The sequence below is a fragment of the Serinus canaria genome, chromosome 22 (assembly GCF_022539315.1).
Source record: "Serinus canaria isolate serCan28SL12 chromosome 22, serCan2020, whole genome shotgun sequence".
In the NCBI taxonomy this organism is placed as follows: Eukaryota; Metazoa; Chordata; class Aves; order Passeriformes; family Fringillidae; genus Serinus; species Serinus canaria.
In genome coordinates, this window is record NC_066335.1 from 1,905,408 (window position 1) to 1,920,885 (window position 15,478).

Genomic DNA, 15,478 nt, shown 5'->3' on the forward strand with positions numbered 1-15,478 from the left:
ATTAACAGCTCCCATGCCTCCAGCCCCCCACTGCCAGCTCATGGCAGGACCTTGGTCCAGCAGCTTTCCTCCTCCCCAAGGAACATCTGGAGCCTTGGTCCAGAAGGAGTTGTGATGTCCCTGCCCTCACCATGCACTGTTCCCTCCCTTGTGCAGGGCAGCAGCACCGTGAGCATCCAGTGCCACCAGTGCTCCTGGGCTCTGCCCAGCTGCTTCACTGTCCCCCCACCCTGCTGGGGACTGCATCCAACCCCCACAGCAGCCCTTACCCAAAACAGTGCAAATGGACAGCTTGGGAAAGTAACTGGGATTTCCTTCTTTATTTAAAAACACAGGGGAGAAAGGGCATTGCAGCATGTACAGGCGAGGGGTGGGAGGCAGGGAGCACTGCCCCAGCCCTAAGAGCACTTGGAATCCCAGAAACATCTGGAACCACGTGTGAATAGCAAACTCCTCTCTCCCACTGCTCTGCCCCCCACAAGGCACCCCGAATCTGCAGCACCCCCACAAAGCCCCACAGCACAGGATTCAGGAGGGAGCAGCTCCGGGGGGATGCCAAGAGCAAACGCAGAGCTGAGGGGAAACCAGTTTGCTTTAAAATAACCACAAAGCTCCATCGAGGTCTGGCTGCAGCCACCCAGCCCTCTGGAACAGGAGGGAAATCCCTCCCTCCCAACACCACCTGGGTTGTGGGAGCCCAGCAGAGCTCCACACTTGTTTGAACCTCACCTTCAGCCTCTCTGCTGTCCTGGGGATGCGGGAGGGCGGGAACCAGCAAGAAGAATGTTGCAATAGTGCTGGAGCCACTGGTAGTTTCTGCTCCTGGATAATTACCTTAATTGTGCAACAAGCCTCTGCTTTACCTTCCCAGGCCTGAGGAAACTGTGCAATTATCAAGCACCAGGAATACTCAGGAGTCTGTGGTTCCAAAGCTTTACACAAAAGAACCATTATCCCTCTGCATTCCCTGCTCTCCAAAACTGAGATCAGAATGCTGCAACTCTCTGATGGATGGGCTTGCCAAAACATTCTTGAAACAGTGTTAGGAGCCAAACAGCAAGTCAGCCTAAAAAAATGAAAGTTTCAAACTCTAGTGCAAATAAAGCAAAAAGGAGCAGAAAAAGGAACAGCAGGATCTAGGTAGCTACAATTAAATAATATTAACACTCGCCCCTGTACCGTTTGCATCGATTCCCACTTATTTTCTTGGTGTCTGTGTTCTTCAGCACACAATCTTCTTTGGGACTCTCTTCCCCCTGAACTTGAGGGACCCTATTCCTGCCTCCCCCAGTGGCACAGAGGTACCTGTGCTGTCTCCATCCCGCAGCAGCCCCACGGAGACTGAGGCAGGAAGGTACAATGGCATCACATTAAGGTCAGTCAGGCTAATCAAGGCTCAGGCACAGCTGTCAAACAGCTGGAGGCTCCAAAAGGGCTGGGACAAACCAGATGTTCTGCTCCCGGGGAACACATTGGGCTGAGCTTGCAGAGCAAAGGATGTGTCACAGCCAGGGAAGTGAAAGGAGAGCTGAGTTCTCGCTCGGCACGCAGGGATTGCACACACTTGCAGGGTGAAGGTATCAGACAATCTCTGCCGAGGGAACACCTGGACTTTCTACACACTATTTATCACACCTACAGGAGCTCATTTGGTTATGGAAATGACAATTCACATTGCTCTAGAAACTGCTGCTGCTTTCCATCTCGGGCAGGCAGTGGGGGAGTTGGCCGGACAAGTCTCCCCAGCTCCATCAGGGCTGGTTTTCACTGCTTTGTACTAAAAGCCCTTCACCATCTGGCACAGCTACCTGTGCCCAGGTGTGAGTAGTGCAAAACCAACATCACACCTGAGGATGCTCCCACCTGGGAGCCACTGTAGCTCCGGTTGCCTGCCCTGTCTCATGCTCAGGAAGTACCAAGAGCCTTTAGAGGGGATGAGCACCTGCCCAGGCTGGAGTTCAACAGGAGCCACAGGTATAAAAAGCCATAATTAAAAGCCAGCAGATTGCTGATAAACCCTTGTGTGGGCAGTGGGAAGATCCGGCCTCTGAGGGAATCAGTAAGGGGAAGCTGCAGTGAGTCCCCTGTGTGGGCAGCTGCAAGCTGGTGGCTCCCAGCTCTGCCCTGGGGAATCCGAGCAGCAGAAAAGGGGAAAGAAACATTTTACAAACACAAGAAAGGCCACACTCCCCATCATGCCTTCAAGACCTCCTGCCACTTCCTCCAGACCTGGTTTGTGGGGGAAACAATGCAACTGCAGAAGATGTCCCCTCATACAGGTCCCCAGCATCTCCTGCCCTGCACAGTGAGCGCCAGCAGTGCCCAAAAGCACCTTCCAAGACATGGAACCACCGGGGCCAGGCCTGGGCAGGAGCAGCCAGGGACCCCGCACCCTGCAGAGCAGGGCACCAGGACGTGGGTGCAGACAGATCCTGCGTCGCAGGGAAGGGCTGTGCTGGAGGGAAGGGACCACTTTGCATGCCCCAAACCGCCCCACAGGGACCCCAGGGAGGCTGGGTGCCCGTTTAGACGTCGGAGGTCCGGATGCTTTCATCATCCAGGTCGAAGGCGAACGGCTTCTCCTTGAGGGGCTGCGGCTCGGAGCGGTGCCGCAGGCGTGTGCCAGGCGCGGGCCCGGCCTGGCGCTCCGTCAGTGCCGGCACGAACACCGAGTCCCTGAGCGGGGCTGGCATCGCTGACCGCTGCCCCTCGGCCTGTGGCACCGGCGTCCAGGGCTGCCAGGAGCTCGTGGAGGGCGCCCTGCACGAGGCTCGCCGCTCCTCCGCCGAAGGCCGCGGCTGTGAGGGGCCCGAGGAGCCGCCGGGCCTGGCCACGGAGGTGGATCTCACAAAGGACATCTCCTGCAGGAACAGGTTAGATAATCCGCTAAATCAATACCTTGGATGTCAGCATAATCTTTGATGCTAAATGTGAAACAGAAAGTCTGTCACCTACCCTGGGACGGGTTTTCAGGGCCTGCACTGCGCCTGTGATTGCGCGGATCCAGCTGTGCATCTCCTCCGGGCTGTCTGCCTGCAAACACAGCAGCCCCAGTGAGGCTCAGCTGTCCTGGCATTGCCAAGGCTCAGCTCTGCCTTCTCCTGCTCCCACAAACAGCCCCGATTATAAACAATCCAAGGGAAAAGGGAATCCCCACAGTTCTCCCTCACACTTGTGTGTTACAGCCCCATCTGCTCATGTTCACTGGTGAAGGGCTGTGGGGAACAGCCCGTTTCTTGAGAGCTGAATTTTCTGCCCCAAAAATGATCCTGGCCTCAGCTGCTCACCTGGATGTAAAAGGTCCTGGAGCTCGTTATGATTTCAAAAAGGTTGTCTCGCATCAGGAGGTCACTAGAAACAGTGAGGAAGAGACAGTCACACCCCAGCAGCCATTGTGGACAGAAGAAACCCTGTATTCATCTTCAGATCTGGAGTGAGCCAGGGAGGAAAATATTGAAGGCAAACCTTGGATCTCATTGGGATTTTGAGAAGAGTCCAGATCCCCAGAGAACTTCAGCCAGAAACCCCCAGCTCTACCATCACCCAACAAACCCCTGCCCTTTCTCACCATAATCCACTGCATTCCCAGCTCATTTTAAATATCAGCTTGCTATTACTTATTAGGACTAAACACTTCAGAGATATATTAATACACAATATTTTTACTTTAGCTGAAGAAGATTGTTTTCTTAGGTGATTTTTCATTGCAAGCCTTTACATTACTTTGATTTTATCAGTGTTAGCTGCAATAACTTGTTCCTGAGACGCTGCAGCCGCCTGGGCTAGTTTAAGGCAAACACCTCAAGAACTGCTTCCCACAAGTGTCACTGTCACATTTTCTGAAAAATCCCTTTGCCAGCATTACTCCCCTGGGAAGCTGAGAAGCCTCAGAGAAAAAGGAAAACAGTATTATCTCATTTTCTTCTCCTGTGTTTTGCTGCTTTGCAATGTGGTTGGAGATTGTTTATCCAAAATGCGAATTGTTTTGACTTAATGACCAATCATGGTCAGGCTGGGTCAGGACTCTGGAAGGAGTCACGAGTTTTTCATTAGCATCTTTTTAAGCCTTCTGTAATCCTTTCTCTATTCTTTAGTATAGTTTTAGTATAGCATTCTTTAATATAATACAAAATAATATCATAAAATAATAAATTAGCCTTCTAAGAACATGGAGTCAGATTCATTTCCTTCCTCCTCAAACAGGGGACCCTGAAAATACCACACAGGAGCAGCTGGAGCAGCCCAAGCTCCCTCTGGCTGCTCTGGCCTGAGCCAGCCTGGGGCCAGGGCAGGGAAACAAGGGTGGAAGCATTACCCAGACTTGACCAGGCACTCGTGGGTCTTGCAAACATCTTTCAAGAGAATCGAACGCAAAGGCTCCTTGTCCTGCAGAGGTGAGAGGAGACAGTGCTGGGCTTGGCTGGCCCTGGGGCTGGCATGTGCCCCCCCCAGAGGAGGAGGAGGTGCCAGAGCCCTGCTCAGGGTCCCAGGGGAGCTGCTCACCTGCTCACACTTGTAGTAACTGATGGAAAACTCATCCAGGACAAAGTACCGCCGCTTCCAGCTCTTCCTCTGGAAAAGAGCAGGAGATTCAGTGCTCAGCCCTGCCACTCTCTGTGAAGGTCCTGCAGCCAGAGCAGCCCTGGCCCTGCCTGGCACTCACCACGTTGCCCTGCTTGACACAGAAGCCGCTCTTGAGCGGGGCTGGCCCGGCGGGGGGCTTGGTGGCCGAGGGGGGGATGTAGCTCTGCGAGCGCCGCAGCAGAGGATGTGTGCCCACCTCGCTGCCCTCCCCGTCCTGTAGGGAGAGAACACAGCCACATCAGCAGGGAGGTAGCTCTGGACAGCCAGCTGCAGGGAGAAGCCACCTGACACAAGCCCCGAGCAAAGTGTGTGAGCCAAGGGCTCGTGGCAGTGCTGGACACGGGCAGGGAATGAGCCAGAGCCCAGAGTGATGTTCTCTCATTGTGTGCAGCTCCCTGGCGGCTGCCCTGGTGCTATTCCCGTTTTCCAACCATGTGTTAAAAACAAGGAATCAGAAGGGCTGCAGAGAAGCAATTTGAGGGCTGAAGATAACCCCCTGCAGCAGGGGAGTTAACAGAGCCCACCTGCCTGGCTCATCCTGCATGAAGAGGTGACTCAACTGCACCACTGAAGGTATGAGGAGAACAAGAACCACCAGACAAACACAAGTTGGGAAGGAATGCTTTAGAGAAGGCAATATACCATGGGAATAAGTTGCTCAGAAAATCCATTAAGTCTCTGATTCTCATTTTCAGAGCCAAGTTCTCCCAAAGACATTTGGGTGTTTGGAGTTCAGGAAGGGAAGCTGTGCCTCCTCTGGCCCCAAGCTGTCCCTCCCAAGTGCAGTGCTCAGTGCTGTGAGCACAAAGGGGCTGTGGTCATGACCATATGCCCAGCACCCAGCCCTGGCTCCCCTGAGCACATCCCAGTGCACCCCAAAGGCCAGACCCATCCCAGCAGTGCCCTCCCTTCCCCCCAGCAGCGCAGAGGATGGCTGAGATGAAACATCTTCTGCACTCAGCTTCTTCCCCATCCCTCGGAGCCCTTCCTCCCTCGGCTGAGGTTTGAACATTGCCATGGCAGCGGGGTGGCCCTGGCCACTGCCAGCCTTATATGGCCCTACAGCAGGGGACTGTGGTTTGGGTGAACCTGCCCACCCAGCACCTTCCACAGCTGCTTCCGTGTTCCCAGGACACACCAGCAGCTTTTTGTCTGCCCAGCCCCTCTGGAGAGCAGTGCAGCACAGCTGCAGCACCAGGATGGGGATGCCACCCCCACCCTGGGCCCAGGGCTGTGCCAGCTCTGTGGGCACTGCACAGGTGGTGTCCAGAGCAGAGGTGAGGACACTCCTGCAGCCGGGAGTGCCACATGCCCCGGGGCTGGGATGATGCTCCCATGGGACTCCCCTCTGCAGTCCTGGAGCAGCACCGGCTGGGGCACAGCCAGGAAACCACGGACACGCCCAGGAAGCTGCAGCAGGGGAATGGCCATTTCACACGGGGCAAGCAGCAAGAGCACGGAAATATTCTGGCAGCTGATGCACCACCTCCAAAAAACCCCTCAGCACCCCACAACCCTCCGTACACCTCTGCATCCTGCCAAACCCTGTGGCCAGGGCAGTGTTAAAAGCATCTGCCAGCAGAAACTGCTGCAATGATCTAATTCTCTACTCTATTTTTAGTGTTGCCATTGATAAGAGCTGAAGTGAGACCCAGAGCTGGACAAATGCCCAAACACGGGAGATGCTGATGGCCACGTGCACACCCAGCTGCGTGTCAGAGAAGGGGAGGCAGAGCCACAGCAAGAGGTGCCCAGCAGCTCTGGGACAGTCCCTGTGGCTGCTGTGGTGGGGGCACCAGACAGAGGGCTCCTCTGCTCTGGGTACCTAAAGGGAATTTGCACCCAAGACATGTGGGTGGATGGTGATGCCCAGGAAGCCGAGCAGATTCATGACCTTCTCCTCCTCACACCCCCTCATCTCATCACACTTCAGAGTGAGAAAAAGCAGAAGTGTTCAGGGTGCTCAGAGCAGCCACTTGTACCTGCAGAGGAAAGGGCTGGCAGGCACACTGCTTCTAGAAATGAAAGTGCAAACCAGCTCACCTGGTTGATGGAGATGGGTGTGTGGACCACCACCCCCCCAACAATCTCAGTTTTGTAGGCCACCTGGGGCTTTCTCTCCTGGGCCTGGGGCACCACTGGAGGCTTCGTGATTTCCGTAGCCGGTGGGACACCACCACCCTTTGGCACCTGTGGCAGAAAGGAAGGGATGAGGGGCACAGGGTGACCTGCATTGGGCACCCCCATCTCTGTCTAATGCAGCCACATCCCTTTAGAAAACAGCTCCTGGTGAAGCACCCCAGTTAGGGAGGGTGTGGAACCCCCTGGGCAGCAGGAGACACCCAGAGCAGAGATGAGAGGAGCTCAGTGATTAAACATCCCTTCACAGGCGCCTGTGATTCGCCTCTGCAGCTCAGTGAGTTTGTGGGACACTTGCTCCTCTAATTGTCCCCGCTCCATTTACAGCCAGGCTTAATGAGGAGCTGGGGCTGGCTAATGAGGCTGAGACGGGCACTGCTGTGACCCCAGAGCTGGCTGTGCCCCCCGTGAGCGGCCCCACTCCCCTGGGCAGAGGCTGGGCTGCAGCAACACAGCTCCCAGCACTGCCATCCTCCCCTCTCTCCTCCCAGCTCCTTCCCTTGGCCCCTAGCTCTGGGCAGAAAAGGCAGTTTCCAAGTTTCCAAGCCCTGCTTCAGCTGCCCTAATGCCACCCCCCACTGCCTGCCCCCGGAGCAGGGCAGGGTGGCAGCAGCAGCACATCCAAGGAGCCCTGGCTTTCCCAGGCAGCCCGGGACAGCTCCTCCCCAAGGGCTGGATGAGCCGGTTGGCCAGCTGGGACGCAGCCAGAGTGGGGAAGGGCTGGCCGAAATCAGGCCATGGAAAGCACCAGGGCTTCTTGCAGAAGCAGAAGGTGCATCTCATTACTCTCCTGTCACCCCAGCTCTGCCAGCCTGGCAGAATCCCCCTGCCCCAGAGGCAGTGACCCTGCTGACAGTACACCCAGACACAGAGCCCAGGCATGCTCTGGCTACAGCTCTGGCCAGCTCTGGAGATGGAGTCTGTAGCCAAGATTAGCTGGGCCCAGAAGGAGAAGGCAAGAGCCAGAGCAGCGTGGCAGCTGCAGGTGCAAAGGCTGTCACACTTAATGTATTTGCAGAGAAAGAAAGAAAATACAAGCTAGATCTGATCTTGCAGACAAGTTTCCCACAGAGACTACACCATGGCACTCCAGGCATTTTAAAGAAAAAACCCATGGATAGGCCCCAATCAAACTGCTTACATCACTTTTCCTTACATTTAGCTCACACACCATAAACAACACGCATCGGTGCATGACCTAATAAAACTCTGCTCACATTATGCATTGGCCCTACTGCTCACTGCAGGTCAGCAGAAGCCCCCCAGCCCTTTCCCAGGGACCCCCATGCAGGCAGAAGCCACCCTGGAGCTCCCAGCCCAGGCCCTCGTGGTGCCCAGGAAGGAGCAGGGTGCATTCTGTGCTGCCAGGAGCAGCAGGCAGCGGGTCAGTGCCCATCAGCTCACGGCCCCGTGAGCACAGCAGCACAGCACAGGAGATGGCAGATGAACCCCTCTGGATGCAGGCACAGCCTGCCTTGCCATGGCCCACAGTGATTCGCTGCCTCATCACAAGAGCTGGCATTCCAGGGAGAATAAAACTGAATAAATAAGTTACTGAAGCACAATAAAGCCACCCTTTGACAGCCACAGTGAGGCCAGATCCCAGCTTGCAGGAGCAACGGGAGGAGGAGGGCCTGGAGCAGGAGGGGATGTGGATGGCTCCCACTGGCCCTTCCTGGGGCACAGCTGCTGTCCCCCACAGCTGGGCTGGGAGGGCAAAGGAAGAGACACAAATAAACCTCAACCATAAGGATCCCTGGGGATGGTGGAGGGAACAACTGAGAACAGCATGAAGTAACCTACCGTGATCTTACTGGCCCTGTTCAGTGCCTCCACCCAGTCCTGCAGGTCCTTTTGGTCACTGGCTTGCAAGAAATAGCGCTGGGAGAGAGCGTTGATAACTGCCAGAGGAGGAAGGACAAGGAGAGAAGGATTCAGGATTCATGGGGCAGGCACCCCCACTGCAGCTTCCTGTGGGAGGCTGTCCCCCCACTGAGCCCACCAAGATCCCACTCACTCACCAAAGCAGAACGGAGTTTTAGGCTTCTGTTTCGGGGTGGCAATGCTGACCTGTGACAGGGCAAATCAGGGATAGTAGAGATAACAGCACATGCCAATGGTGGACAGAAGAGCTGGAAGTTTCCACCCACCCACCCTGCTCCCTGCCTGGGCTCTGCCAGCCCAGCCAGGACCCCTGAGCAGGACCCCACAGATATGAAGGCAGCTGGAGCTACAGCACAGCTGTGCCAGCTGAAGGGAGCTGGCCCGTGTCAGAGCACATGCAGCACAGGGTGCTGGGTCCCAGGGGAAGGTCAGCACTGAGCCAGGACTTTCATCCCCTGCATTCCCTCAGGCACTGGCTGAGCTGCACAGCAGAGGACAGAAAGCTTTCAAAGGACCTGAAAACATCCATTCCCCTGGATTAACACAGTCACTCTCATCAGCAATTAAGAGAATTGAGGGAAAATAGTGGTGGTTTTTCCCTGAAGAGTAGGAATCATTTATATAAGAATAATATTCCTTGAGGCTCCACAAACAACATTCGTGGAGTATTTATTCTGACAGTCCTCCTTCTTCAAAGCCAGTCCATAATGCTTTAAATATGTTTTCTCAAGCAAACCCCCATTTTTCTGGTGTATTTACTGTTGGTAGTTCCAGCCACTGACAGAACCCAACCCCGCAGTTTGTGACCAAATGCTGTCCTGCAGCAATTTTCATTTAAACTAAAACCTATGTAATTTGTGAGGCTCTTTCCAAAATGGGGAAGGCTCAGCCTCCCAGCATTGCTTCATCTGCGCTTAATTTATAAATCATGATTCAGCAGGAACAGGAAGATCTGTCCAAGGCTATATCCAGCTCCAGGATAAAGCAGCCACCAGCCCCCCACTCCCCCCCCCAACAGCTGAGGGGCCACTTGCAGGAGGAGGATGGTGGCAGCTCCACTCTCCACACACAGCCACAGCTCTGCCTTACTGCACTGCTCCTGCCTTCCCGAGGAGACTGGATAACACCCCTGAGACACACAAGTGACTTTCCAGAAGGTCTCATCCTTCAGGGCACTGCCCTCTGAGCACAGGGGAAAGCTGCTGAAGCACTGCTCAGCCAATTGCCAGCTCTGTGCCCAGCTCACACCGGCACCACGCTCCTGTCCCCACTCAGTCCTGGCCGCCCTGTGTCCTTCCTCACAGCAGAGCAGTTCCTCTTCCTCCTGCAGCCCAGCCTTGCACCCTGTCCCGTGCCACTCCACGGTGCCAGCACCAGGATCTTTGTGCTGTGGGTCCCTCCCTGCTTCCCACAGCCCCTCTCAGGCTTCATCCCAGGGTCACGAGCTCAGGCAGGACCAGCAGCTGGTCTTGGGTGCTTCCAGGGCAAGCCATCGCCTCTCCTGGGAATGCCACAGGGATAAGGGGAAAACAGGGAGCACTCACCTTCCCTCTGCCCCACCCCAACATTACCTTGGAGATATAGGTCAGCTGCAGAGATCCGACAGCACCTGCTCCAATGGCCAGGTTCTGCAACACACAGGAGGAGCAGTGGGAGGTAAATGACAGGGAGAAGGTGGCAGGGGCAATCCAGCCTGTCGTTTGTGCCCTTGGGCTCAGGCAGCAGCTGCCATCCTCAGCCACTTCCCTGTCCTGCACTTGCTTCAGCCCAGACCCCTCAGCAGTGGGACCAGCCCTGCTGTGCTCCTTGGGACAGTCCTGGAAACCACAGAGGTCACAGAAGGGCTGGAGCCTGCTCATAAGAGACACACACACAGCAGGCAGGGGCCTGGGGAGACCCGGAGGAGATGCCTGCTCCAGAGAGGTGGGATGTGCCCACAGACTCACTGCCAGCTTTACGGACATGCCTGGCACACGTGCCCACCTGAGGATTGTCCATGTACCACAGGAGGTGGTTGGCCTGGGTGTCCAGGATGAAATACCTCCGCAGAAACTTGCCACAGGTCTCATTTTCCTCGATGTCCAGGAAGCCGCAGATACGGTTCTGTCGGTCCAGGTACGGCATGCCGGGCTCCTTCTGGCATCACCCTGTGATGAGAGGGGGCAGGCAGGGCGAGGTGGGTGCTCTGCTCCCCAGGGAGCTGCCCCCACATCTGTGGCACCCAACCTGTCCCAGGTGTTCCGGGATGCCAGCACAGCCGAGCTCTCTGGAGGGAGATGGGAGGGACAACATCCAACCCACCACTCTCAGCCCCCAGAGCCACCAAACCTCATGAGCGAGGACAGAGCAGCCACAAAGGATCTGCCAGGAGACACCAGATCCCTGACAACCGTGGTGAACAACAGTCCCAAAGCAGCGTGCTGGAGAGAGCCTGAGCACACTCCCAGGAAACAGGGAACAATCTGCAACTCCAGCAGAAAATCCATGCAGCCAGGATGTCGAGTCAGCAGGGAAAACAATGACCCATCCCAGCAGGGCCACGCTGTGTCCCCAGCTCTGCCACGGGCATGGACCCTCCCCAGCACTGCCCCCCACCCAGGAGGGATCCTTCAAGGCCCCTGGGCTGCTGTGGGAACACCATCATCACTTCCAGCCCTGAGTGGGGAGCAGAACCAGCACCAAGGGGCCCAGGGGGGCAGGATGTGTCCCCCTGCCCAGGCAGAGCCCTCTCCCCACGGCACAGGGTGGAGGGCAGGGATGAGAGCAGCCGTTACCCAAAGGATGTGAGTGAACCCAGTGTGGTTTGTCTGGCAGGAGAGTGGTGATCACGCAGGTGCCAGAAGCAGAGCTACACAAATAAAAGAACTCATGCAGAAAAGGAGGAAATACTATTTTTGAGCTGCAGTGGAGTGGGGCCCAGGGAGGTGAGGGTTGTGCAAGAGCTGGGGTGCAGCTGCAAAGGTAGAGGAGGCAGAAAACAAGTCAACCTGCTGCTACCACCAACATTTCAGAGATGGGTATCCTGGCCCATGGGGACCATGCTGCTGCAGGAGGAGAGATTGTTTTAGACCAACAACAGTGCCCCAGCACAAGGGTTTCTGTGGGCACTTCACTGCTTTTTTTGTGGGGTTATTTTTGTGGTGGGGAAACACATGGAAAGCCAATCCCCAGGTACCTTCAACCATACCAACACGTTCAGACCAAACCTCATGCACCCTTCCTTCTGCTGACAACAAAGATCTAGAGATTCCTGCTTAGGAGATGGATAAGGAAGGAGCAGAATGAGCAGAGATGAGCCCCCAGCCCCATGGAACACATCTGGGGGTCTCCATGTCCCCCCACCACCATCCTTCATTAGAATGGGCTCATCTGGGAGAGCACAAACCAGCTCATCCCTTCTGTGCACACTGACCTCAGGCTGCACTTGGAGATGCCCAAACCTGTGGGCAGAGGAGATTGGGATTGCCCCACACTCTGCACCAAGCCAGGCTCCTGTCCCCTCACATCCCACTGCCCACAGACCACAAATGGTCTCTCTTTGGAGCCACCAAGAACTGCACTTTTCCATATGAAAATGATAAAAGTAGCAACTCCATCTCTGCTAATGTGGGGCACCCTGCTCAGGAAATCCAGGAGGGCCAGAAAAAGCCTATCAGAGATTTCCAGGACTCTTTCCTACCTCTGAACCAACTGACTTGCCAGCTTTTTCAATCACAGCATCCCACCAAAAAAAAAGACACCCCTTTCCTGACTCAGTGAATGACATGGCAGGCAATTGGGCTACAGAAGATTTACAGCACAAGCACCCCCTTGCCTGCCTGAGCCAAAGGGAAGTGCTCCCCAGGGAGAGGCAGGAGGTGCAGGGCACTGTCCATGCAGCACCCACGGGTGGCTCAGAGGCCTCGTGTGCAGCCACCCAGCCAGACTTTCCAGGAAGCACCGCAGGATGCCCTGCACCGTCACGGCTGCCTGTGCCCTGCTCTGTCCCGGCACAGCAACAGCCACAGGAGCAACCCGGGAGCGCTGCAACAGAAAAACCCGAGGCGATGGGAGACCCGGCACTTGGAGCATCACAACTATGCTGCCGGGAGGCATCGCCTCGGCACCTCCCTCCACAGCTCCCATCGCACCTGTAGGCAGCCACAGCGTCCTCCTCCTCCTCCTCCTCTCTCCCACCTGTCCGCCCGAGCTGTGCTGGTGCTGCCTGGGGTGCGGGATGAGCCTCCCTCCGTTCCAAGAGGGCTGGGACCTGCCCGGTGCCCCGCAGCGGCTGCAGCAGCACTTCCTCTCACCTGCGGTTGCAGAGGAGCTCCCGGAGCCCACGCTGCGACGTCTGTCCCGACCCACGAGACAGACGGGGTAGGCAGCGCCCAGCAACTCGCTCCTACTAATTGCAGATCTTTGCTTTAATGAAACTATCAGCCTGTCGGGAGGAGGCTGGATACAGCTCTTCATCGGCCACAAAGAGTAGGAGAACACACAGACCAGCCCCAAACCCCTGATCCCCGCCACACGCTTGCCTCCAAGCCCACAGACTTTGGGCGGGGACGGTGCCTGCAGCGTAACCGGAGCTCCCCCGGGGCAGAGCCCCCCTCGCTGCCTCCCGCTCCCCTGCCCCCATCGAGCCGTCCAGCAGAAGCCGCTCGCACCGGGAGGGCTCCACTCCAGCCCCGGCACGGATGATCCAGCTGCAGGAAGCGGAGTCTCCGCCAGGGACAGGGGGACCAGCCCTGGGGCCGCCTCCCCACCGGAGCCGCGGGGCACGGACGCCTCCAGCCCGGGAGGCGCGGAGGCTCGGGAGCAGGGGGAGCGAGGGCTCCGGCCCGGCCCGCGGGGTCTCTCGAGGCGGCTCGGCGGCCACGCGTGTCCCCCGGTGGCACTTACCCCGCGGCGTCCCTGGGCTGCGCGCCCCGGGCGGGCGGGGGGCGGCGGGGCCGGGGCTGGGGGCGCTGCGCACGCCGGGCAGCGCTGCGAGGAGGACGGACGGCCAGGCGGTGGAGGGGGTGTGCCCCTGGCTCCGCCGTCGCTTCTTTCCGGGTTAATTACGTCTGTCATTAGCAAACCCGGCCCCGGATGTGAGTGCGGGGCGGCTCCGCGGGGCGGGGGGTCGGTGTCCGTCTTTCCGTCCCATCGCCGTTCGTCCGTCTCCCTCCCGCGCACCTGCCGCGGCCCCGGGGGCTCAGCCGGCAGGAGGGGTAGGGGCAGCCCGGTGCGCTCCCAGTGCCAGCCTGTTGCGGGTCCTCTGTGTCCCCCGGGCTCGGGGCCTTCCCGGTGAATCCCCCCAGACCCGGCACAAAACCTCTCGCTCCGGTCCTTGAGGCTGGCACTGACAGAGATGAGCGCCCAGTTCGCGATTCCTGCTGGAGCATCTCTTGGGGAAGCTGCTGCTGGAGTGAGCTCAGGGTGGATTTGGAAGCAGGAAACACCCTCTGCCTCCCCCGTACCGCCCCGGGGAAGCCCCAGTTTCTCTCCGAAACTCCATCTGGCCCCGATGCACTTTCTCCCGGCGCGGGTGAAACCGATCCTGGTGCTGCCGCCGCCGAGGGCGCGCAGGGATCTCTCTCACGGACACCCGCAGCCCCGCCAGTCCGCTCCTTCCCACTGCTGCCTGCCTGCTCCCGGCATCCTGGAGGTCCCGAGCCCTCCCTCTCTCCCCATCCTTCCCTTTGCAAAGACTAAACTGTTCCACGGAGAATTTTCACACCGAGGCTCCTCTCGCAGCCCTTGTGACCCTCCGGTGCCCGGGGCAGCGCTGGGTTTCGGGCTCGGTCACACGGCAGCGACTCAGAGCGCTGCTCTCCCTTCGTTCCGAGAGCCTGGCAGCCCTCCCAGACTTTCCAATGCGTATTTCTGCTGTAACCTGTGGGGGGTGCAAGCCCCTGGCACTCACTGAGACACCCCATCGGCAGATGAGGGGGCACGAGGGAGGCCCGGGGCAGGGCACATTTTTGCCACAGGACCTTTGGAGATTCCACCAGCAGCCAGAGCCCTGTGCAGAACACCCTTCGGGGAAGGAGCAGGATCCACAGCAGACAGGGAATAATCTGCTTTCCAGATGCTCCCCTCCAGCGGCAGCGACCCTCTAGGCATGTGTTGACCTTCACAAGACTATGTCCATGTTCTGCAGGACTTCTGACCCCCTCACCCTCCAGCACTCACCGAGGTCTCTGCTCCAGCAGCATCCTCCAGCTGTGAGTTCCACGGCTGGATCCACACGTGCTGAATTACTTCTTTTCTTCTATTCAAACTTGCTCTTTTCAGTTTCAATACCTGTTCCCCTTTTCCTCGTGTGCTGACTGGAGCAGACTCCAGCAGACAGCTGCTGTTTGCTGCTCACCCTGCATTACAGTTCTTGCAGTCCAATTCTCAGTCCCAGCCATCCTTCACTCCCTTCATCATTCCCCTTTCTGTTCCCCTCACTCCATTCACTCATTTTTACCATTCTCCCTCACGAAAGGAAACCTCACCGACCACTCCTGGGGGTCTTTCTAGCAGAGCTTTGAGCTGTGGGACCACCTGCAGCCCCAGACCACAGAGCAGCCTCACATCTCCCCCGTGTCTCTCTCCCCTGCAGAAAGCAGCCCCAAAAGCGTCTCTGTTGGACCAGCAGGGAGGGAATCCCTGCCTAGCAAATCCCTCCGGGGTGGCACCAGAAGCCAAACCGGTTCCATTCGCTGCTTTCTCTCTCGGGTTTGGCTTCCCTGGCAAGGAGAGGCTGCGGACGCGGTTCTCAGCGGCAGCGTTTATTGGACTGGCGGCGCTGGGAGCCCTCCCACGGAGCATCCCCGCCCGTCCCTAGGCTAGAGCAGCGAGCAGCCGGGCTGGCCGCTCAGAGCCAGCCCAGCAGCAGTGTCCCGGCCAGCACCGTGGC

General features: G+C 57.5%; 1 protein-coding gene across 4 annotated transcripts; it reads right to left on the reverse strand.

Annotated features, from left to right (window-relative positions):
• Window positions 1-296: 296 nt before the first annotated feature.
• PLEKHA2 (pleckstrin homology domain containing A2) lies at window positions 297-15,298 on the reverse strand. Of its 4 annotated transcripts, none has more exons than XM_018922677.3 (12): window positions 14,767-15,298; window positions 10,591-10,754; window positions 10,179-10,235; window positions 8,745-8,793; window positions 8,527-8,624; window positions 6,628-6,774; window positions 4,664-4,798; window positions 4,504-4,572; window positions 4,316-4,386; window positions 3,288-3,351; window positions 2,956-3,033; window positions 297-2,861 (listed from the first exon to the last, which is right to left on the reverse strand). In XM_018922677.3, exons 2-12 carry the CDS (start codon window positions 10,729-10,731, stop codon window positions 2,526-2,528), a joined length of 1,245 nt encoding a protein of 414 aa, XP_018778222.1. In that variant the 5' UTR covers window positions 10,732-10,754; window positions 14,767-15,298; the 3' UTR covers window positions 297-2,525. The 4 variants fall into 4 exon arrangements, with proteins under 4 accessions (XP_018778222.1, XP_030088712.1, XP_050838975.1 ...); XM_030232852.2 differs by lacking the exon at window positions 14,767-15,298 and adding an exon at window positions 13,492-13,566; XM_050983018.1 differs by lacking the exon at window positions 14,767-15,298 and adding an exon at window positions 12,900-13,269.
• Window positions 15,299-15,478: the final 180 nt, after the last annotated feature.